The sequence below is a fragment of the Lissotriton vulgaris genome, chromosome 12 (assembly GCF_964263255.1).
Source record: "Lissotriton vulgaris chromosome 12, aLisVul1.2, whole genome shotgun sequence".
In the NCBI taxonomy this organism is placed as follows: Eukaryota; Metazoa; Chordata; class Amphibia; order Caudata; family Salamandridae; genus Lissotriton; species Lissotriton vulgaris.
In genome coordinates this window covers 281731461-281757412 of record NC_141700.1, presented here as the reverse complement: position 1 = coordinate 281757412, position 25952 = coordinate 281731461, and the positions used below count along the sequence as shown (strand labels likewise).

General features: G+C 45.5%; 1 protein-coding gene across 2 annotated transcripts in view; it reads left to right on the top strand.

The window, feature by feature from the left end:
- LOC147673966 (NACHT, LRR and PYD domains-containing protein 3-like) overlaps positions 1–25952 on the top strand; it is a 428609-nt gene that overhangs the window by 212677 nt on the left and 189980 nt on the right. For both annotated transcript variants that reach the window (XM_086945054.1, XM_086945053.1), the window contains one exon: positions 18454–20164. In XM_086945054.1, coding sequence (XP_086801180.1) covers positions 18454–20164 — 1711 coding nt within the window. The remainder of the gene's footprint in view (positions 1–18453; positions 20165–25952) is intronic.

Below are 25952 nucleotides of genomic sequence, written 5' to 3'. Positions count from 1 at the left end.
CACATTGACTTGCACCCACAAAATAATTGTCATACATTGTGTTATTTCTTCTAATACAACATTTTTCCAATATTGGTGCATCTATATTGATTGCTACATTCACATTTTTGTCTTCAATATTCTCATCATCAAATGTATAATATTTTGACTTTGCATGTTTTATTTTCTCATTTCTTTTATAAGCAATTCTCCTTTCTTCAACCATGTTTAAGAAAGATTTCTCTTCAACTCTCATCTTACATGTTAAGTTATGAGTAAAGGCATACTCATGCGTTAACTCATCTATTTCTAAAAAATATTCTCCCATTACCTCTGCACGTTTTCCTTTATTTAGTGTATTATCAATCTTTAATTTTGCCAAAATTTCATCTACATTGGAATAATGATATTCCAATTTCCCAGTTTTATAAAACAAACTTTCAATCACACTACAAGTTACTCCATATGTGAGAGGTAGGTGATGATACGTCACACCTTCTGACACTGATGCTGGCAATTTTACACAAACATAACAATCATCAACATTCATTGTTTTAATGTATTCTAACAGTAATTTCAAAAAAGTGTTTTTAGTAAAGTCGCTGATGGACTTATCTTGATGCAACTCTGGCCTGTACACATGAGTTTCAGGTATCTTTTCTTTCTCATCTTGCTTACTTGAACTCACATTCGCTTCTAATTTTGTTAAATTAGTTTGGAAAGGAATCACAATAGCTAATATTATCCATAATAAAATTAACAATCCCATACATAATGTAAAGCATCTGCACCATTTTCTAAAAATAGAACATTTTGTTTTGTGATTAGTCATTGCCAGGCACATTACATTTTCAGTGATTGAGATCCCTGCTCTGTTCCTCAACTACAGTACGGCCATACTCTGGCAATTTAGTGTCCAGGTGAGGAACTTATACTGTAAATGTTGCTATTTTGCGTCTACTTGGTAGAATAAGGCCAGGTAATCCCATAGGGAGTTTGAATCTTTTAAGTTGTTCTCCTTTTGTGGGGACCGCGGCAGTAACTTTTGCCTGTTGAATTTAAGTGCCCAGTGATTGGTTAAACGTGAACGACAATGGCCTTAGTGGTTACTAGTTTAGTAGGATTGTCTCTCTTAAACCCCCCCCTTTTTTCGGATAGAGCGCAATCAGATTATTGATCCCCCTTTTTCTCTTTCCATCCTCCTGGCATTTGCCCTTGACCCACAGGAGATAGGATAACCGAGTCCCGTCCGAACCGAGATATACACAGATACCCTTACCGGGTTGGAATTATCACCGGTCAAGCGGTAAGCTTTGGTATACTCAAATACCAGTCTACTGATCATGTATTAAAGACTCTTAAATCCCCTACAAGTTTATTAGTTCTGTGACATATTCCGTTCATTAAATGCAGGAAAGACAACACAAGCCTTGATTAGAAGGCAGGTATGTACTAGCATGCCTTCTGAAGACCGTTTTCTCACGATGAAACAAATTTTCACACAGGGATAATGTTCTATGTTTTCCCTTTTCTCTGTAACCGGGTCACCTGTCGGTTCCTTGGTCTCTATACTTGTCTTTGTGGCACTGATTTTAGTCACTACTACAATTACTGACTTTGAACTAAATTAAGTATACGTGACGTAGGTATGTTGTCGATGTCACTGATCACTCTTCTTATTTTTCCTGCATGAGCACTAGAATTCACACCAATAATAGATGAATTCATGTAGCAAGTTGTAACGCATTGAGCATAGACTCATATTATCATAAATTTGCATGCGTAATTAGAAGTATCTCAAGCTTTCCATGTGGGAGGAAGTACGTCTCCCGACAATTTTTAACTGAAAATGTTAGACACTGTTATGTTGTGATATACAACTCCATCATGAGATGGCTTACAACAGTTTTTCTGTTTGGATTAAATTCTGACAGACCAAACACCTTTGGCACACACTCTCAGCAATCATTCTAAATTTTGGATTATACCAAGTCTCCCTAAAGAGACGTATCATGGCGTCTCTTCCAATGTGTGCTTGACCATGGTACATTCGGGCCATATCTGAGATCATGCTATCAGGCATTACTGGTCTTTCATCTTTGTGAACCCAAATTTCATCTTCCTCTCTTTGTCTGCATCCTGATTTTAGCCAAATATCTTTTTCCTCTGCTCCGGCCTCTTCCTGCATCTGTTTTACTTCCTGCCAGGTCTCCACTACAGTGGTTAGCATTGAAGGACTTGGAACATGTTCTTCAGTTTTTCCCCGATTTATTGAAATTTGGTTCTTTGCGCAGTGCTTGGCAATTTCATCTGCATAATTGTTTCCTCGGGTGATATAATCTTCACCTTTTTTATGAGCAGAACATTTCACCAAAGCCAATTTCTCAGGTAACTGTATCACATTTATCAATGTCCTCACAAATTCTGCATTTTGAATAGGTGTTCCTGCAGAGGTCAAATAACCTCTTTGGGACCAAAGCTGTCCATAATCATGAACAACTCCATAACCATATTGACTATCGGTCACTATGGTTACTTTCACCTCTTTTCCCAATTCACATGCTCGTATCAAAGCAATCAACTCAGCTATCTGAGCAGAATGAATTCCTTTCAGACAAGATGCTTCCAACACTTCTGCTACTGTACAAACAGCATATGTAGTACTTAGAACACCATTCTCTGTTCGCATGATCCATCCACGAACATTACAAAATCTGATTCTATCAAAGGTTCGTCCTTGATATCTGGACGAGGTTTTGTACAGTACTCTAAAACATCCTGACACTTGTGATCCAACTCACCCTTCAGTTCTGCTTCAATTGTCTCAGGTAACAATGTCGAAGGGTTGACATTCACACATCTGGCAATTGTCACATTTTCAGCTCCCAAAATTACTTTTTTATAATGGGTCAATCTGCTGTTAGTTAGGTACTGTGTTTTTGCTCTTGTGAGGAGAATTTTCGCTGAATGAGGTACATACACCCTCACAGGAAATCCCATCACAAGTCCTTCACTTTGTTCCAGACATACACTTGTTGCTGCTACTGCTTTCAAACATCCTGGCAAGGCTTTTGCAACAGGGTCCAAAACAGCTGAGAAATACGCAATTGGTTTTCTCATTTTTCCATGTCTTTGAATTAACACTGACAAAGCACATCCTTCTCGCTCACTGCAGTACAGTTCAAATTATTTCTCGTAATTAGGCATTCCCAAAGCTGGTGCTTCACACAACTTAGTTTTCAGCTGTTCAAATGCTTCCATCTCTGTTTTAGTCGGAACAATAGGGTCTCTGATATTTGCTTTTGTCAATCTCTGTAATGGTTTTGCAATCAATGAAAATCCACTTATCCACTGTCTGCAATAACCTACCATTCCCAAAAACATTCACACTTGTCTTTGCGTTTTAGGTGGCTGCATTCCCTGTATCATTTTAATTCTCTCAATAGTGGCTTGTCTGATTCCTTTAGCAATTTTGTGACCTAAATATTGTACTTCTTTCTGACAGAACTGTAATTTTGATGGAGACACTTTATGTCCCTCGTCAGCCAAATGATTCAACAATGCTACTGTGTCAGTTACACAAGCATCCTTTGTCTTTGACGCTACTAACAAATCATTAATATACTGTACCAACACAGATTCTCCAGGCATGCTCAAGCTTTCTAGTGACTTCTTCAATAACTGATTAAAAATCGATGGACTCTCAGTGTACCCTTGTGGAATTCTACACCATGCTAGGATACGATCTTGGAATCGGAATGCAAAAATTTGTTGGCTTTCTGGATGCAATGGAACAGTAAAGAACGCATTATATAGGTCAATCACTGTGTACCATTCGACAACATGAGGAATCTGATACAAAATCACTGCTGGATTTGGAACGATCGGACATCATGGGACAACGATATTATTAACTTTTCTCAGGTCTTGTACGATTCTAAATGTGCCATTTGGCTTTTTCAATCCCATAATTGGTGAATTGCAAGGACTGCTCTCAATTTCTCTTAAAATTCCTTGCTCAGTCATTTTGTCAATTACTGGAGTATTTCCTTCAATTACTTCTGCAGTCATTTTATATTGAGGTATATTCGGGTAACTTACACCTTCCTTTATGGTCACTTTCACAGGATCAACACCCTTCATCAAACCTATATCTTTTCCAGTGTAATCCCACACGCTTTCTTTCACTGCCTCTTTCAATTCAACCAGAATTTTCTCTTTATCAAAAACAGGGAACAGTTTATCCTGTTCTGCTTCAATCATGAGCATTGTCAATTTATACAAACTGTCTTCATCTGGGGTCTGCAATTCTATGCCATCTGGTGAACAATATATGGCACAGTTCATTTTACACAGTATATCCCTACCTAACAAATTGACAGGACTGCTATCACACACCACAAACCGATGCATATCTTTGTACGTTACAATCTCTATTTCAACTGGTTTTGTCAAATGAGTATTTAATTGTCTATTAGCTACACCTACAACCTGGATTGTTTCACCCGAGAGAGGAAGATTTAGAATTTCCACTGATCTAACAGTAGAACGGGTAGCACCAGTGTCCACTAGAAAAGTTATTCCCACATCATTCACTTTTCCGCTCACAAATGGACCTGACTGATCTACCTCAAGAGTGGCTCCAAGAATACACTCTTCTTCCTCCCTCAGGCACCTTCAGAAACTCATCCGGCTCACTGCCATCCTCTTCTTGCAACTAATACTGAGGACACACATTTACTCTCTGCGGTCTTTTTACATGCTCACCTCCGCGGAATCCTGTCTCTGCACTGTATCTCTGCTGATTCTCACTGTATGGCAGTGGCGGTTGCAGCACCTGACTTTGCTGGTTTGCTATCTGCTGTTGTTGCGGTTGATGTTGATTTACCTCAAACTGCACCTGCGAATTCAATGATGTATGCTCTGTGTTAACTCTTGGCGGACATTTACCCTCTTTCTTCCAATGCCCTAACTTGCCGCAATTGAAACATGGGAGCTTTTTCTTTAATTCATCTATGCTTCCCACTAATTTTGGTTTTCCCTTAAATTTTCCTTGATTCCCTGCATTCTTATTTTCCATTTGCGCCACTTGCTGCTCTGCAACCTTCACTCGTGCCCACATGGCTTTTTCTTTCAATTTCTTTTGTTTAGCATCTATTTCTTCACTGCAATACTTTGCCTGTCTCAGTACCTTATCAACTGAGCTCGTTTGCCAATCCATCATACAATGTTTAATCATGTCTGAAATTTCTGGTCTTAATCCATATACAAATCTATGTATGAAATGGCTCATGTCTTTCTCATTTAATTCTTCGTAACCACTGTACTGTTTGAAAACTAACAACAATCTTTCATAAAAAGAATGTACAGATTCTTTCGGTTCCTGCATGGTTCTGTCTATTTTTACCCAATCAGTTTCCTTTGGAGGTATTTTATTTTTCAACCACACTATTACTTGTTCATACTTCCTCATCACATCTGGTGATGGGGCTCCTGCTACTTTGTCCCTTGCAAATTCTCCTCTTGGCCAATCTACAGCAATTTTACATTCTGTCCACAAATCTGCTGGCGCTACTATATCAAACAATCCATCCAGATCAATCCATAAAACTTTTGACACTTTTACAAATCTGTCAACCTGTCGGTACCATTCTACTGGCTTCTCTCTCAATCTCCGGAAATCATTTGTGAATGATAATATATCCTGTCTAGTCCAAGGAACATGTACATACCCTCCTCCAGGTATTTCTCTCATAGGGCATTCAGTTATCACTGCTTCCTTTTCTCTGATCGGGAAAGCTAAAGTGGATTTATCACTGTTTTCTTCTCTTTTTTTTGCCCATTTGAGTCTCCACTTACTCAGATCTCCCAATTTTCGTAACAACACAATCAATTCTTTTATCTGACCTATTCTCCCAGCTGTATTCATGTTTTCAATGGCTTTCTCTACAAAATCCACTCTGTACGATTTTTGCAATGTTTTGAATTTTGAAAATTCCACTCCTAATTCACTTGCTAAATCTTCTAGTTGGTCATGTAGTGTTTATGTTCTCCATGTGATACTTTTGCACATAAACATAAGTTCATCATCCTGGTATGTTTTTAATCTACCCGTTCTAATTGTTCCGATTATTAATTCCTCCATATCTACTTTTAGTTTTGCTACATCTAATACTTTTGGTTCATTTTCTTTCAATTTTAAAGTTTTAATACAGTCACTCAATTCCTTTTCAGACGGACCTACAGGAGTGTGTATCGGGTCTAATTTGTCTAGGCTTTTCTCTGGAGTTACAGAGTCAGATTCTGCACCAATGGGGTAACTATATAATGAACTTTGATTAAGAGTCAATGCAGGCGGATTTACATTAACAGTCCTATTTATTTCTGACAAATCAGGATGAATATTTCCTCTCACTTTCTGTAAACCTTGTTGTAACGGGATGGTCAAACTTGGTTCTTTTATTCTTTTATTTTCAAACACTGGTATTACCGGCCCTATCGTTACAGGGACAGTCACTGCTTCCATGTTTTTCGTAAGGTTCTGAATCAATTCATGTGCAGAAGGTTCATAATCAGAAATACTCGGCTGCACCTCACTTCGAATTTCACTACTTTGTACAATTTTATGAGAATTATTCATTTGTACAGGGGTACCTGCAATTATTGCCTCCGCAACAGGAGTGTTTGGAATATACCTAACTTCTACCCTGTCTGGCACATCTTTGAAATTTGAATATTGTTTTGGGGTTTCACCAATTCCCTCAATTGCAGATGGGGCACTTGGAGTAGTCCATAAAGAACTTGGCTGATATGGGGGCGGTCTCCTGTTTAATATTTCCTCTATTACAGCATCCTCTGATTCACGATCACCATAACTCCGGTTCACTGTTTCTATATTCTTCTTCTTTTCTGTACATTTCCGACCCTCATATTCATCTGCTAGTCAAACTGGATACATGCCATCACACATACTACTGTTTCTCCATCTTCGCATTCTGGTTTCATGCGCTTCTCCCCACAGATCTCTACCTCTACCTCTTGGTCTAGGATGCCTACTCAACCTTCCACTCTCTAGTTGATGCATCTCATCTTCCCATTCAACCAATGCTTCAAACTGAGTTGGTCTAGGTCTCGGTTCAAGATTCATAATTTTGTCTCTCAAATTTCTCAAAATTGCCAAATCAAATGATCCTCCTTCTGGCAAGGCTAACACACCATCATCCTTAGTATACTGTATCCAATTATCCAACTAATCACAGGTATGATAACCATATTTCGTCAACCTATAAGAAGCAGGTGTTTTCGGCGAAGGAAGTACTTTTCCCTCTCTCCTAACTACCTCTTTGTTTTTTACAAACATGTTTTTCAGCTTTTTAAACCATTAAGGTTTCTTCTTGTCATCATCATAGTAGTAGTATGACATTTTCGGTAAACTTTCCTTCTTCCAAAAGATTGCATACTATTCAGTTGCTGATTCCGTAACACCAACCTATCACAGCGCGGTTTGCACTAATGCACCAGTAAGAACACGATGCGTCACCATAGTGCTTAACCAATAGCCTTTGCTGCTTTCCGTGATGAACCTATCAGCTCCTACTCTGTCTTGGTCACGCGGACCAATCCCAGCACGACACCTTTGACGTCACCAGCGCTCCGGCTTCTGCAGCGCCGACTGACCCTCCTTTACAGAATTTTTCAGAAAGCTGTATTTACAAGATATTTTACTAAATCAGTTAGTAACTTACACAAAACAATTCCATTAATCTGTTTCGCTAATAAAGTGATTGAATTTTCAATCGCACAAGTATTCTGTAACCGGAGTAGACAACGTTTATCTCCTCAGAACTTTTTAGACTCGCCGATAAAGCAACACTACTGGCTTTACCCTTCTATCAGGCAATAACGAACTTGCTTCTCTAGGAAAGCACATACAGAGATCTTTTTCACCTCCTTAGAGACAATCCCAGAGTTTCACTTGAACGCATATTACAATTTCATTTACGCACGTTCATACAGAAATCCCTTTTTTCATATATACATGAACTCTGTGTTACCAGTAGGCAACACTCCCGTCTAACCCACCACAGAATTCCTCTATCGTTAGCAAAAGAGAGACGCCACTCCCTTTACCCTTCAATCAAGCTCGGGTTAAAACCTACTAATATCTTCAGCGATAAGTTTTAGTCAGGATACATAATGATCCCTATGCTTGAAAGCTGAGATTTCATAGACTGCCTTTACTATACATTTATCCTTTCACACCTAAGGTCCCTAAACAGTGATATACGGTGATACCACCGCAGTATATGACAATGCTACTTCTTTGAAACAGACTAATGCACTGTGCGACTTAACCTTGCCTCACTTCCTCCGTCTGCAGACAGAGGCACTAGCTTCACGCAACACTTGGAAGCTTTTTCTGAACTACATATAACGTAATACAAACTCAACAGATGTTAGTCATAATTCTGTACATCAAATTCTATACATAATCCTAGCTAATTTCCTTAGCAACCACTACTCTGCTACCAAGCTAATACTGCTACAGAGCGGCTCCAAAATGTATTTCTAATCATTACTCACCATTTCCGTGAAACCCTTAAGCACACAAAATATGCATCAGTGGGGCCCATAACACTGCGCATTTACCCTGTTCACTTTCACATAGCTTCAGAGCTTCTGGTGAATCGCAATGGAGAAATGCTGTAACATTTGGTGGAGCATCTAAACCTATTTAATATTTACACTAAAAGTTCAAAATATTATGGCTGAGATACCCGCCACCCCCTCTCAACACAATCCCCAAAGGAGGGAAACAGGAACAGTTCTTGAAGTTTTTGGAAGAGGGAGGGAGTGACCCTCCCGGCCGTATTTATTAAAAACAAAATTAAAACATTAAATCAACAGTTTCATATTAATGTACAATTTCATTACCACATTGCGATGTTTGGCTAACCTTAACAGATTCTCTAATACAGAGGTTCTCCTAGCCGAACTAACATCCTACAAACATTTACTTGAAATTATGAAATTGTACATCCTAACGTTTAAGGGCCAACGGCAAGGTCGTAACCGGTGTCAAGATCCCTAACCAGAAATACCCCCCCCACTTGTGAGGGGCGACAGCACTGAGGCGTACCTCAAGTGCAACTACCAATTTCCCTTTGACTTGACGGGGGCACCAATAAAACTCGACGCCACTTAAAGGTCGTTCGAGGACTCGTGTGAGGTATCTAGAAGGTAGCGTAGACCCCCCCCCAAACCCCGCACAACTTACCACATCTGCCGTCGCAGACGTCACTGGCCCCGGGAAATTCCCCAGGAGGGGGCTGTAACCCCTCCTACACAGGAAGGGGCCTTGACCGCCTTTCCTTTTCTTTCGGCGACCCATCCTTAGAAGGGACCGCCTCCCCGTTGAGGGGCCAATGGCCACCTCTCCCGAGCGCTCCCATCCGTGTTGGGTGACGCCCACTCATAGGGATCTTCCAATTAGTGCTCACCGATCATGACCTTACCGCCCGACCAAAATAAATACGACAATGCTAACTAACCTATTAAACTAAAAATACATTGGCTACTACGACCGTATTAAAAGCATGCTTATAAATGAACACTAAAGCCGAATTTCTTTAATCACAAGACATAAATGAAATAGACCATTCTTTATTACACACTCAAAATCAACACGATAATACCACAACCTGTAAACGAATTTAGAGTTATCCATCAACTTTTATTCAAAACAACTGGCTGTCATCAGGGGCTGGTGGGTGGGTCAAAATTGGCTCTTCGTTCCGTCTCGAGCTCACGTGCAGCGAGGAGGTGCAGCTTCAGAGCACAGGAACAAGAGGATGCCTTCTGGTCTTGCGTCCCCTTTTATCCGTCTTCAGGGCGGGCGTAAACCCGCCCCTGCCTGCCCCGAGGGCGTGGCCAGCCGCGTCAGTGTCTAGGCCAGCCCACTCTAGGGCGGGAAAAAGCGCGCCCCGGCTACGCCGCTTCGGGCATACCAGCCGAGACACGCTTCCCGCCCAAGATGGCTTCCCGGGGGGATCGTGGTACTCCGCCATACGTGCGGGGGGACCGAGTGGTCGCCCCTTTCCATATGGCTGAGATACCCGCCACCCCCTCTCAACACAATCCCCAAAGGAGGGAAACAGGAACAGTTCTTGAAGTTTTTGGAAGAGGGAGGGAGTGACCCTCCCGGCCGTATTTATTAAAAACAAAATTAAAACATTAAATCAACAGTTTCATATTAATGTACAATTTCATTACCACATTGCGATGTTTGGCTAACCTTAACAGATTCTCTAATACAGAGGTTCTCCTAGCCGAACTAACATCCTACAAACATTTACTTGAAATTATGAAATTGTACATCCTAACGTTTAAGGGCCAACGGCAAGGTCGTAACCGGTGTCAAGATCCCTAACCAGAAATACCCCCCCCACTTGTGAGGGGCGACAGCACTGAGGCGTACCTCAAGTGCAACTACCAATTTCCCTTTGACTTGACGGGGGCACCAATAAAACTCGACGCCACTTAAAGGTCGTTCGAGGACTCGTGTGAGGTATCTAGAAGGTAGCGTAGACCCCCCCCAAACCCCGCACAACTTACCACATCTGCCGTCGCAGACGTCACTGGCCCCGGGAAATTCCCCAGGAGGGGGCTGTAACCCCTCCTACACAGGAAGGGGCCTTGACCGCCTTTCCTTTTCTTTCGGCGACCCATCCTTAGAAGGGACTGCCTCCCCGTTGAGGGGCCAATGGCCACCTCTCCCGAGCGCTCCCATCCGTGTTGGGTGACGCCCACTCATAGGGATCTTCCAATTAGTGCTCACCGATCATGACCTTACCGCCACAGGCCGGATAGTTGACCGGCTATCCGGACCCCCCACAAAGCTCCTACCTAAAGGTCATGTTTTAACGTTTTTAACCATGCTAAGAAGTCTCCTATGAGTAACTCATTCCCCACCCGAGACAAATGCACACCATCCCCCAAATACATACTGTCATCATTAATACAGCCATGTGAAATAGAATGCAATGTCCTGGAACGGAACAACCTACTCACTTTGTTATTAAGCTTTCTCACAGAGTGATTCAAAGCAGGAACAGAAATAGCCCCTCGCCACACCTTTCGTGGGATCATATGGGACCACGCAATTGTGCACCCCGGAACTCTCCTCGCCAACCAACTTACAGTGGAAAGCATTGCCTCCAGGAGAAGTCGTCTACCGGTGGTGACCAAATCATTGCCCCCTAGATGTACTATGACTATAGACGGCGGTGACCTCGTCCGCCCTAACAAACCCTCGAAAAATGCTTGAAACTGGTCAATACAGAGACCGCCTCTTCCGTAGAAGGACACACTGTACCCGTATTCCCCAGCTACGTGAATCATGTCACCTGCTTTGAATACGTCCGCGGCACGCCTCACGTATGAGTGGCCCACGACCCACACCTCCTTTTTCACAGCCGGTGATGTCTGACCGCTGGCCCGGTGTTGGGTCGACTGCATAGTCCGCCCCGCCTCGTAGGCTTGCGCAACTGAAAACCAAAACAAAGAGAAGAAGCGTCAGTACATCATTACAGCTTCACAACATGTGCAACCGCACATACCTCTTATAACACTTGGAGGACCAACGCCCCACTCGTTTCACCTGTTCAACATTAAGACCCCTGGCTGTAGCTTCCGTAGCAGCCCCTATCCGAAAGGAATGGGTCCCAAACTCGCCCGGGTTCAAGCCCGCAGCGGCAATTGACATCGCAAGCACCCGCTGAAACTGAAATTTCGTCAGTGGGGTGGCGTCCGCGTGTCTCAACAAGGTCCCCCCCATGATGCCACCCTTCGTGCTAGGTAGTCTTCTAAACACTTTACCGGACACATGGAGGACCCGGGAATCCTGCGTATGATTACGCAGTCACCCATCCCATCTTGATCGGTCTTGGACCTGACAAAGGAGACAGTCATTGTCTCTCCTCTGATCTGAACGTGTTCCCGGCACAAACCCCCTGCCACATCCCGTTTATTCCTTGCCACCAGTTCGCTTACCCGCATCGCTCCATGAAATGCCAGCGTAAAAGCGGCTCGGAACAACACCGTCTCAAACTGAGATGAACATGTGGTAGGGAGTGTGGCCAACAACTGGGCCAACCTATCCAAACCTATCGGGCGCCTCTCATCTACTCTGCGACCCTCAAGGCGTTGCCACCCACGCAGCGCTTTCTGTACAACAAAAGACGCTGTCGGGTCCTGGATACCATGAGCCCTGGCAACAAAGGAAATGGCAGCACGATGCCTCTGGGCCGTAGCCACCGATTTCCCAGCCCTACGTAAGGACATCAGAAAATTCACTACCCATTCCTCGTGGCCCCAAAGCCCCTCTCTATCAGTCCCCAAAAAGGCTAAATAGGACCGAAACGCCCCTTCATATGCCTTCCTTGTCCTTGGTGCTAGGCTCTCTCCCACGAGGTGACGAAGTTCGGGGCACCGAGAGACCAGAGAGCTTCGGGGAAGGGTGCCGGCTCTGGGTCCGCTGTGGGAAGGAAACCCGAGAAAGCCTGCATATGAAAACGAGACAGTGCATCAGCCGCCTGATTCATCACCCCCGGGACATGTTTTGCTCTGAATAGCACATTCAGTTGCATACACAGTAAAACAATTTCTTTGAGCAGTCGTAAAATCAGTTTACATCGTGCTGCCTGGCTATTGATGCACTCGACCACGGTCATATTGTCAGACCAAAATACCACAGAGTGATCTTTGAACCCTTCGGGCCAGGTTCTCAGGGCCACCAAAATGGGGAAAAGTTCCAGGAAAGCAATATTACTTGTCAGTCCATTGTCATGCCACCATGCCGGCCATCTTTGTGCCGACCATTTTGTGCCGAAGATGGCACCAAAACCTATGCTACCTGCCGAATCTGTCCATAGCCCCAGCTCTTCAGAGGACACGGCCGGTTTGTTCCAGACGACTCGACCATTAAAATCCGCCAGAAATGCTAACCAAATGCGCATGTCCTGGCGGACCTCAGCCGATAGTCTCGTGCGATGATGACCCTCCTTTAGGCCGACCATCGCTTGGGCAATAGAACGGGAAAAGGGGCGGGCCATCGGTATAACCCTCAGGGCAAAATTCAACTGTCCCACCAACTGCTGTAATTGATGCAGCGTAACTTTAGATCCATTTATACACATTTGCAGGGCTGCCCTGAACTTCCCCACTTTGTCAGCTGGTAAACGAAAACAACCCTCACTGGAGTCTAACTCGATCCCCAGAAACTCGAGGCAAGTCGCAGGACCAACCGTCTTACCTGGTGCCAATGGCACACCAAACTGCTTCATTAACACACAAAATTCGGCCAATGCCCGGCCACATTCGAGATCCCCGGCTGCCCCAAGGAACAGAAAATCATCAAGGTAATGCATTACATGTTGGAAACCCGTCCTCTTTGTGAAGACCCATTGTAGAAAAGTACTGAATTTCTCGAAATAGGTACAAGATATAGAGCACCCCATCGGCATACACCTATCCATGTAATAATGACCCTGAAACATGAAACCTAGGAGACGCTGGTCGTCTGGGTGTACCGGGAGCAATCGGAACGCTGACTCGATATCTGACTTCGCCATCAGCGCCCCGGGCCCCAGGCGATTCAAAATGGCTACGGCCTCATCGAAGGATGCATACCGCACCGAACACACTTCTGGGTCTATTGCATCGTTTACAGAAAGACCACGTGGAGCTGATAAATTATGAATCAGTCGGAACTCACCCGGATCCTTCTTGGGGACCACCCCTAAAGGAGAACAAACAAAATTCTGCACCGGGGGTACACTAAACGGGCCGGCAACCCGACCTCGACTAACCTCTTTCCGGATCTTATCCTGTACCACGGTCGTATGCTGCTGGACCGAAAGTTGATTTTTACACTTCTCCCCACCCTGAAAGTCCCCTACTGGGATGCGGAAACCATACGAAAACCCGTTCCGCAGCACCCCAGCAGAAGTACGATCCGGGTATTCACTGAGCCAGGGAATCATCGCCAAGGTATCAATCGGGGTAGGTAAAGGCGCCCCTCGGACTATGTTAGACCTGTTTGGCGCCTCCTCTACCGCCGTTATCACCCGTTTTGGCTCTGCACGTGGACTCAGGATGGGACGACCCGCACCCACTACATTCGTGTTTAAATTTACACGATCCCTGGGGCCTAGTACATTTACCTCTGTTGAAATTCCAGCAGAACCCCCTTTTCCCTGTATTGCTGGCAGGTCTCGAGTAATCGTCGGTACCCGTACCTGATCGAAAGGGCGTCCCCGCATATTGGCGGGAGGATTCGCCAACATTACTCCCTACCAATGGCATTTTCAACATACCTGTCTCCTTCATTTTATCCCATGTCAAAGAATCGTAACAATCCCAGGTTAAGCTTTTATTATGCTCTTTAGCCTTTCTAAAAAGATTATCGTAGCAGAACCAATGGTTACCCTGGTGTGACGTCGAGTACCCCATGATTCGCGACTGATAGGTCGGCAACTCGGAAAGCAACTCGGGCCTACGTTCCCCCAAGATCGACGTAAAAATCCCCCATGCTTTGCCCCAATTGCCAATATTCTCATTCACTTTAAAGGCGGCCATTTTTGCGCGCCAAACACTCGAATGCATGAGGTCTTTCTGGCCCTTAACATGCTCCACCTCATAATGATCAACAAGCAACGAGAAGATGTTCACATATTCCCCCGCCCAAATCTTCTCTTTAATTGCCAAAGGCACATGTTGACCCAACCTTTCTCTACGAGAGGGTGCTGACTCATCCCTCGCAATCGGCAATGGCCGCTTACCTGCACCGGACGCTGCCTCTGCGGTCGTAATCGTCCCTTGTGGCTTGTCAACTACCGCAGCCGGCGCGGACACCTTGGCTGCATCCCGTTTTTCGCGCAATTGCTTCATCAGCGCCTGCGCGTCGACAGCCGTGGCGCCCTCGCTACTTTCGCCCAACCACGCTGCAAGTTGTGCTGCCAGCTCGGGCGGCATATCTTCATTGGACACCGGGGTGACCACCGCGGGAATCGGATTCCCCTCCACGGGTACTGGGGTTGGCGCTTCGAGCGGGGTACGGGGAACCGGGACGTCTCCCCCAGCTGGTCCCCTCCTTGGCCTCTTGGCTCTCCCTCCTGGGGCTGCTCCAGCCGAAGGACGTTCCGGCCCCCCTCCCCCCTCTCTCTCCGCCACCCGCTTCTTCAGCTCGGTCATCTCCTTCATGAGGACCCGAAGCATCTGTTCAGTCGTCATTCTCTTTCCGCCTTTCTTGGGCATTTCTCCGACAGAGTATCTGTAAGACAAAAGAAAGATTAAAACGCTCAAATTGGCTCTTCGTTCCGTCTCGAGCTCACGTGCAGCGAGGAGGTGCAGCTTCAGAGCACAGGAACAAGAGGATGCCTTCTGGTCTTGCGTCCCCTTTTATCCGTCTTCAGGGCGGGCGTAAACCCGCCCCTGCCTGCCCCGAGGGCGTGGCCAGCCGCGTCAGTGTCTAGGCCAGCCCACTCTAGGGCGGGAAAAAGCGCGCCCCGGCTACGCCGCTTCGGGCATACCAGCCGAGACACGCTTCCCGCCCAAGATGGCTTCCCGGGGGGATCGTGGTACTCCGCCATACGTGCGGGGGGACCGAGTGGTCGCCCCTTTCCATTTACCATGGTTTATATTAAACACCTTTATTTAGACACACCACCATAATGGCAATGGATCTGCTAGAACGAAAATTAGGCGTAGGAAGAAACAAAGACCAGCTTTTAATTCTACATTTCTCTCATTTTTATTCAAAGCAAACTTTAAGTATGTCCGACATTATGCATTTATTAATTCTTTATTCAATAATTCTTAAACTTTATTTCAAAATGATCATTTTTATTAAGAGCTCAGGAGAAATCTCCTGTTATAGAATCCAGCAAAGTTTAGCAAAGGACAGATAGTTCCAATTCAGTCTCTCCTAACATCCCTGACTAACACCCTCATCTTATCCTAACAGGCCTGCGAAGCAAACATATAGAAAAAAATGACAGAGTCTTACATCCAGGAATCGGTCAGCAAAGGGGCAGCATCTCCAGTAGAAATCGGAAAAGGCGACCCCTTCTAAGCAAAATCAGGGGTTTTTATACACTATTTCCTAGCTTAATCTATCTAAAAAGTATCTAATATCACCAACTCGAGTTCCAATTGGACAAATTTGGGGTAGATGAGCACTTCCTCATCATTACAATTTAGTTTCATGATGATTCAGCGAAAATATAATGGGTCATTGTTTAAGACAGTTCGTGGCCTAGGCGCTTCTTTTACTCGACACATAGGAGAATGTTCCCAGGGTTTGAGCATTACATCGTTCATGTTTGGCACTCATCCTAGGTTCCGGGGTAAGGTGTCTTTGAACCTCCCATCCAAGCTCAGTCAGCTCACTCGCACTGGCAAAAGCTGTACATGCGCAGACCAATACTCGCTCGCAGTGATTCAAAGCAGCCATTTTCAGACGAGGCCTCACAGGCCACATTTTGGAACTATCATAGAAAGAAACACAAATTCATGTTAATTATTGATTTTTAAGCCCATGCTGTTTACCTCCCACCATAATTATATTCCCATTAATTGTTACCTAGCAATTAAGCCACATATAAGCGTTTTATACTTACATAATCTACCCTCTTTTACACAAAAACGTGTACAAAAAGCACATTTAAATAGCGTTTTGTTTGTAACTAAGCAGCACATTAATTCACAACACAATAACATTACATATTAGCCAATATTATTGCAACATTCAAGCAAAATTAGTATTCCCCGTGTATAATAATAAAAAATAATGTATGCATCTTATTCATGGTTGGTTAATTTCACAAAACATGCAATTAGTAAATATTACGTTATGGGTCATTAACTTCAGGAGGGGTACACAAAATGTTGTGTTTGCCACCTCGCTCCATCAATAGTGCACCACCTAAAAGGTGGCGCACTCTCAGTGTGCCCGCTGATAGAAACCCTCTGCAGGGGCAATGTGTATCCCATGGACCCCTCTGACATCACCTTGCAGGCGGGTGCTCTACCTCACTGCAACCATCTGCAAGTGGATCTCTACTCCCCCTTAAAAGTAGGGGCGAGTTGCCGCCTGCACAGAGAAACACAAAGCAGCATTGAAGCAGCTGCTCCGTATTTTACTTGAATGCACTGCCCCCATTCATGGTAGTGCAGCACCCTCTCCTTGTTAGCACCGAGCGCACCTTTTGAAAGGTGTGCCCGGCACTAACACGGAAAATACGCTGCATTGCATAATAGTGTCCTGCTGTCCTACATAGTACTTATATTTGAAATCTGTCTTACGTTTAAGGAAGAACCCCCTCTGAGTGAAAGGTATCTTGCTGCCACACGCTAGTCTAACCTTGCATTCTCCCACCTATCCAAGTCTGACATTTAGAGAGATAAAGGTGCAGCAACTGCTGTTTCACATTTGCTCAAGAAGTCCAGTTGACTAAAAAAAAACACATGTGACCCTGACAGAAGAAATACAAAAAAGAGTGGAAGTACCCCCTATAAAGAAACGCACGTTCTATCTGATAGTACGCAATGAAATTGTAAGTTTAATCCTCAGTTTAATAAATGGAAGAGATCAAATTATAAGTTAGCATTACGGCATCAGATCACAAATAAATCGACATTAAAGCTGTAACTGAAAATGTAGCCCAAGATAGATTGGAAAAGGTATCTTACATGCTGATGGATCCACAATTAAAGAAGAAAATGTTAGTTGTAGAGTGTTCCTTTAAATCTTTATTGGTCCTAATGAAAATAAATTAAAGATAAGCACAATAAGAGAGCCCGGCTTTGACGTATAATCTTATTCTTACTCACTGTTTCTTAAATGAGCAAGGACTCTAAAAATTAGTGGCAGCAAAGATATAGCTTCTTAATAGAGAGAGAATATATAGTACTTGGACCAACCCTACCTACCCATTATTTCCTATATTATTAGAGATGACTGTTTATAGCAGGGGTCTCCAAACCGGTCCTGGAGGGCCAGTTCCATGCCAGATTTTTAAAATAACTACATGTATCTCAATGGGGATATCCAAAAAATCTGGCATGGATCTGGCCCTCCAGGACCGGTTTGGAGACCCCTGGTTTATAGTATTGTAAGGTGCTGGAACTTTCTACATGTGGCACCTTTCTTCATCAGTACCACTGTGTAGAGCTCAAACCTCATTGACTGCCCTGGAGATTTTACTAGTCCACTGTGGAGCATTATCATGGCATAGGTCATGGAAGGATGCAAGGGTAATTCAAATTTGATCTTGTGCCGGATTACTTAACCAGGAGTTGAGTGACAGTAGAACTTTGCAACAGACAACCTATACGTCATATTTGTATGCACTATGCTGTTTATTTGATATGTTTAATCGACAGATTCCAATGAACTTTTTACGTTTTTTTCAGTTTTGCAAGAAAGCCACAAGGGAAGCTTGTACAGTAAGACATCTGAACTCAATGAATATATGGCGCCGGGAAGTTCCAAGCAATCCCACAGGTTTCCCATCTCAGAACGCTATGTAGAGCTGGTTGTAATTTCAGAGCGTCAGTACAGAAACCGAGCCCGCCACGAGATGCTGGAAGCCGGGGAGCTTCACGAGCATCATATCAAGCAAAAGCTGCAGGTGGGGCTCGAGCGCATCACTCCCAACCGCCTCTTCCGGTGGTGCTACCGATCCCATCGCATGCCAACCTCCGTGATAGTGACTGGGGTGGCTGGTGTCGGGAAGACCACCCTGATGCAAAAGTTTGTCTATGACTGGGTTGGGAAGGACCACTACCAGAAATTTGGCTTTGTTTTCTTCTTTAAAATGCGTGAAGTGAACACGATGCATCCAGAACTAAGCCTGGAGCAGCTGCTCCTTCAACAATACCCTCACCTTCGTGATGGCCTTCAAAAGATCTTGGAGGACCCGCAAAAGCTGCTTTTTATTTTTGATGGCTTGGATGAAAGTAAACAGCCGGTAGACCTCAGCATCAGCGCCAGTCATCTGTGTAGCAGCCCGTCAGATGTGAGGAGTATTCGAATAATCATCGCCAGCCTGGTGAGGCAAACTCTGCTGAAGGGGTCCTTTGTGCTGGTGACTAGTCGTCCCAGGAGTTTAAAAAAACTGGAAGCTGGATTTTTCCACCGAACAGCTGAGATCATTGGTTTCCTTGCTAAGGAAAGGGAGCGATACTTTTTCAAGTTTTATGATGATGATGACGTTTCACGGGAGGTCTTCAGGTATGTTAAGGATAGAGACATACTGTACACACTCTGCTACAACCCTTCTTACTGCTGGATCACTTGCACTGCATTAAGACCCTGTTTTACCCAACAGGCAGGATGCCCTTCTTCTCCACCTAAAACCGTAACTCAGCTTTTTGTGTATTTTATTTCCAACATTTTGAAGAATCACAATGATTCGACACAAAATATCAGGGAAGAAATAACACAGATTGGATGTCTTGCTGAACATGGAATCAAAAATCAAATATATATATTCCAGGATGAAGACTTAAATACATTCCGCGTGACACGCGGTAAAATATTGTCATGTTTTATGATGGAGAATATAACTACTGAGTCTAAGACGAACCATGAGTTCCTTCATCTGACCATCCAGGAGTTTTTAGCTGCACTTTTATATTACATTGATGATTCAGATGACAAATTTAAGAAGATAATTGAAAGGATCAGCACCTTCTCTGATGGTCAATTTGAAATACTCTCTCGCTTCATGGCTGGACTCTCCCATCAGCCGAGTAGGTCAGTTTTGAAAACTTACCTGGGGCAGTTCTCAACAGAAACAAGCACAAAAGTCATTGAGTGGTTGGGTGAGAAAGTTTCAGATGAACTAGAGGCAGCAAGGATTGCCAAGGACAAGAGGAAGCTCCTGAACCTGTTTACTTACCTTTTTGAGTCTCGAAACAGCACACTTGTGCATGAGAAAGTGGGACAGGGTTCGTCTCTTGTTTTTTCCAATTTCTACCTTACACCAGTGGACTGCACCGTTCTCTCCTATATCATGAAGTGCTGTAAAGAGATAGAAAGCCTGGACTTGGATTCCTGTCTTATCCAGACGGAAGGTTTGGAAAAACTCAAGCCAGTCCTACACATTGTCAAGGAACTGAGGTAGGAATCTGGGTTATTTTTACATTTACAAAATTGTGGAGATAATAACAATTGTCGACGGTTGTCTAATATTTCCAATTGCTTCTATATATTTGTACGGTATTATTAAATCACATGTAATGTCAGCTCTTTTCATTCTGTTTGGCACTGAATATCCTAACAACATTCATATTGACGAATGTCATGCCAGTTCTTACGAAGCAAATAACTAAACACACCTTTATATTGAAATAATGTTGCATTTCTGGTTTGTGGTGGCAGAAATGGGAGCATTTAACTACGTTTTTTATTTTATTTTTCATCCTTGCACTCTGTCTTCCATTCCTCTTCTGGCCTAATGTCTCTACTCTCTATCTCTTTGAGTTTTTCCTCATGTGGTTCTGATCCAATTAATATTCACTTCGTGCATCTTGTGTACTCCATGACGCCTGACCCGGTCTATGAAAGGGCATCCTGGGTGAGCGAGTACACTGTTCTCTGCACCCACTCTGGAATACTAACTCTTTATGCCATCTCCCTCAGTCACCACCCCATCTCTGTTACTTCAACCACTCTGCTCTTCATCACTAATGTCTCCTCACCGCTCGGTGGCCTCTCACTCGCCTGCTCTCTGCTTCCTATCCCCATCTATCTGCACCTTCCGTTTTGAGCTCTCCCATCCACGCTATGCTACTCCAACAACTCTGCACATTACCCTACCCACACTGTCATCCATTTGGGGCATGTAACCCACTCTGTTCCTTCATCTAAACTGTACCAATGCACAGTGCCACTATGCACTCTATACCTCTTGAACTAGACACCCACTCAGTTTGTACCCTCACTCACCTGGTCGCCTGACAATTTCTGTGGGCCCTTTCATACTCTTATATTTCTCATTTTGAAAGTGTTAATGTTTTTTTTTTAATGTTTTGTACTCATCCACTCCTCTGAAATGCTTGGAACTGGAAGAACATTGTCTATGATAGCAGAAAAAGTGGCCAATCGTTGAATACAAATTTGACTATATTCAAGTTTGGGCTCTAAATGAGGGTCATTTTGGGCTGGTGTACCCTGCACCTAGCTGAGTGTCATCATTAGTCACTAAACGGGCAGGAGCGGTTAGGGGTCACCACCGGGCACGTTCTCGTGAGGGAGTGACATAATTGGAAGTGAGGATTTCAGACTGCTGGGGGAGCTGCTTCTATGTTGCTTGACCATGCAGTAGTGACTGCTCCCAAAGCACTGTACCTGCAGTGGGGGCTCCATCAGAAAAGTACACCCACCCACCCTCATCTTGAAGCGGGCTGGATGGAGTTGATTATGGATGGGACTTCAGCTGGAGGCTGGTCAGGCCATAATTACTTCAGCAGAGATGGTGTGTCATGCTGTGCCCTAGTGTTGTGAGCTTTCTATCAAATTGTGTGTCTTTTCCATCACTTTGCTAGTCAGAATTGCAACTTGTATAAATAGATACCTGATAGAGACATCTAGCCGCAGATTCCTTAACTTAGAACTTCCAGGTGTCAGGCTGGATCAGAAAATATTTGATAGCAGTACTCCTGCGCGCCGATGAGGAACTTCGGTCAATTCTGTATGACATTGCAGGCATCGGATTCGTCGTCCTGGTCACATCTGCGTCGTCTATATAGGCCCACGCCGGTGCGCTGATATCAGTTCTTTTCTTTACACGCCAGCCAGCGCAGATCCGTTGTGTTGGATGTCCAGTAAGAAGACCTCAGGGTTCAAACTGTGCAGCGCCTATCACCGCACCATGTCAGTCATGGACCCACAACTGGTATGTCTTTGGTGCCTGGAGTGCGACCACGACCTGAAGTCATGCCCGACTGCCAGACCATGCTGACGGAAGCTTTGAGGGAGCGGTCCCTAAAGCTGCTTGTGGCCTGGCATCTGGCGCCACGAAGATCTCACTACCACTCCCGGTCGAGGGGAAGGTCCAAGCACCGCTCCAGGGATTGAAGTCTTATTCCTCCCACTTGAAGTCATCGAGGTCAGGTAAGAAGCACCATGAAAAGCGCAAGAAGTGGAAGCATGCTTCAACTTCACCCCGTCCGCCACATGACGAGACGGATGAGTCTCAGCATTCTAGGCCTTGCTCTGCGGAGCAGGTGCCTGGGTCGGCTCTGTGTTTCCCCCGCCTAGTTAAAGGAATTTTATGACGCCATTTGCACCATATTTGGGCGGCCTGAGCCTGTTGGCACACTTTCGGGCCCGCAGGCTCAGCGGAAGGAGGACCCGTTGGTTCTGCGCCTTTGGCTCTAGCGTCAGCACCATGGGCTCTTCTTGGATCAGTTCCTGGATCCGGACTGGCACCGGTCGTACCACTTCGACCTTCCTATAACAGTAGCGCTTCCCCATCAGCATTCTAGACAACAGAGCTGGCTGGGTCTCCACGGACCTCAGGACCGGCGCCGATGGAACCATTTGCCTCCAAGTCATGTCCTGTGCCTTATTCTGAAGGGCTAGGACTGGATGAAGATTGGGAGGGGCAGCAGAATCCCTTAGAAATCCCACTCGTCAATGAGAGAATGGACTTGTACAAGGATTTGGGTGATGCCAGCGGGTTGGACACCTCCCCAAGCCGGACATGGTGTCTCCCCTCAACCTGGCTACGGAGGAGGGGGCATTTGTGGGGCGGAGGTCTTGGACCTGCAGCATCCTACAGTGGCAGTCAAGACCAATGTCTTGACGGAGGTCCTGCAGCCTGGTGTCTCCACCTCAGAGCTCTTGCTGCCATTTAATGAGGCCTTGACAGATGTTCAACTGGGCTCCTCGTCCAAGCGCATCACAGGGGCTCCTGTAAACAGAACTATCGCCCCCCGCTATCCCCCTGAAACGGGCAACCCAGCTTTCCTCTCAAACCACCCCACCCTGGAGAGCTTGGTGGTCCAAGCCTCTACTTCCCATGGCGCGTTCCCTTACACACCCCCGGATAGGGAATCAAAAAGGCTGGACAGCTTTGGTAAGAAGATCTTCTCTCCCATCAGCCTAGCATTGCTGTCGGTAAACACAGCATACCTCTTGGGTAATTACTCCCATTGGCTATAGGAAATGGTTGTGCATGCTGCCACAGGTCCCTGAGGAGACCCGGACTGTCCTTTCCCAGGCTGATGCCGATGGGAGAGATGCAGTAAAGTTTGCCGGTAAACAGCGTTTACAATGCTGTTTCCACAATGCATTGCTTTACAACACGGTCATTACAACGAACGCATTGTTACCACGCATGCCATTACATTGCAAGTTGTATCAACGACTTGCTGTAGGGGGCGTGCAACACCAGAGAATGTGTTGGATTTTTAATCCAACACCTTCCCTGCTGTTGCACAAACTGAGTAGGAATAGTAATGAATACTATTCCTAAGTCCAGCGCGCCCCCTACAGCAAGCCATTGATACGACTTGCGATGTAATGGCATGCGTGGTAACAACGCAGGCGTTATAACGACCGAATTGTAAACGCAAGCATTTTAAACACATGCATTGCAACGTCATACATTCAAGTTTGCCATACGCTGTGGCCTACACACCACAGACTTGCTGGGCAGAGCGTTTATATCTACGGTGGCCGTTAGGTGCCATGCCTGGCTGAGAACATCTGGCTTTTCAGGGATTGTCCCAGCCCACCTTATGGACATGCCATTTGATAGCTCTCGTCTCTTCGGAGACATGGCAGGTGCTTCTAGGGGCTTTAAGGAATCGCGGGCTATGGCCTGCATCCGCCTTTCGCTCCTTTTATGGCTGCGGAAAGGGCTTCCAAGCGTGTGAGCCCTACCCCAGCAGCAATAGGACCGCTCAAGTTCCGCAACCTCTGCATGGCCATAGGCGCGGTTTACCCGACCCCACAGGTCAGGCAGCAACCCACCCCCTCTCCAAACCTGTCTCGGCCGATCCTCCCAGATCACGGGCGTCGTGTTGGTGGCAGGGTATGCCATTACCCCCACCACTGGTGAGATATCACCTCGGGCAGGTGGGTTTTGCAAATAGTCTGAAGGAGAGTCAAAACTCTCTTGGCCAAGGCAGCTATTGAGAGGGTTCCAGTGCCAGAAATAGGCTGTGGTTGCTATTGCCGCTGTTTTCGGTTTCTGAAGAAGGACGGAAGCCTTTGTCCTATCCACGACATCAGAGCCCTCAACTACTTCCTCGGAAAAGAAAAGTTCAAGATTCTCACTCTTGCTCAGGTACTGTCTGCCCTGCACCTGGAAGACTGGATGGTAGTGTTGGACTTGCAGGATACCTATTTCCATATACCCATCCTGCCTGCCCTTCGATGCTACCTGCGGTTTACAGTAGGACATAAGCGCTTTCAGTTTACCGTGCTCCCCTTTGGCCTCACCAGTGACCCTCTGACGTTCACCTAGGTGATGGTGATGGTCACAACCTACCTGCTGATATCAGGGGTTCCAGTCTTCCCCTATCTCGATGACTGGTTCATGAAGGCGGGCTCGCCCAAGCACTTGTCTCTGCTTCCAGACTACGGCAAATCTCCTGCATTCGCAGGGGTTCACTATCAATGTGCCGAAGTCACACCTGCCTCCCTCTCAGACACTCCTTTTAATCAGAGCAGTTCTGGACATAGTTCAGTTTCGGGCTTATCCCCCTGAACGGCGAGTCTAGGACATTCAGGCTATGATACTCATGTTTCAGCCACTGTACTGAATTTCTGTGAGAATGACTCTGAGGCTGCTGGGCCTCATGGCCTCCTGCATCCTGCTGGAAGATCATGCCAGATGGCATATGTGGGCTCTGCAGTGGGACCTGAAGTTTCAATGAGCACAGCATCAGGGAAATCTCACTGACCTCGCTCAGATATTGGAGGGCACTGCAAAAGATCTGCAGTGGTGGCTGACAAACCATGATTGGATCAGAAACAGACCCCTCTCTATACCCCACCCAGATGTCACAGTGGTGACGGATGCGTCGCTTCTTGGATGGGGCGGTCATCTGTGAGAGGTGCAGATCAGAGGACCCTGGTGTCCGGTGAAAACCGGGCTTCACATCAACTTGTTGGAGCTTTGTGAGATCCGATTAGCACTAAAAGCCTTCTTATCATCCCTTAAGGGAAAGCTAGTTTAGTGATCATAGACAACACTACCGCCATGTGGTACTGCAACAAGTAGGGCGAAGCGGGGTCTGAACTCTGTCAAGAGGACCTGCGTCTCTGGACTTGCTGGAACAACAGGGCATATCCCTAGTGGTTCAACACCTGGCCGTTTCCCTGAACGCCAGGGCAGACAAACTCAGCCTTCAATGCCTAGCAGATCACAAATGGAGTCTACATTCTGAGGTGGCGCAAGGTCTTTATCAACAGTGGGGATAGCCTTGGTTAGATCTGTTCGCCTCCAAAGAGAATGCACAATGTCAGCAGTTTTGCTTGTTGGAGTTTTCAAAGCGGCTCTCCTGTATGCGATGCTTTTCATCTCAAGTGGAGCACAGGCCTCCTGTATGCCATTCTGCCCATACAATTCCTGTCCAGAGTGCTCAATAAGATCAGGAGTGACCAGGCCCAAGTCATTCTTGTGGATCTGGACTTGGTAAGGAGACTTTCGTATCCCAAGCATTTGCAGATGAGCATTGATCCTCCGTTTGGGCTGCTCTCTTCGGGAGGAACTTCTGTTGCAGCAGGAGGGAGGGTTCTCCAGCCAAACCTGTCCACCCTCTGCCTCCTTCTGTGGAGATTAAGTGTCAACAGTTGATAGCTTTTGACCTCCCTCCCAAAGTTTTAAAGCTAGTCTGGCAGCCAGGCGTCCCTCCAGAAAATTGGTATATGCCTGCCGATGGCAAGGAAATTT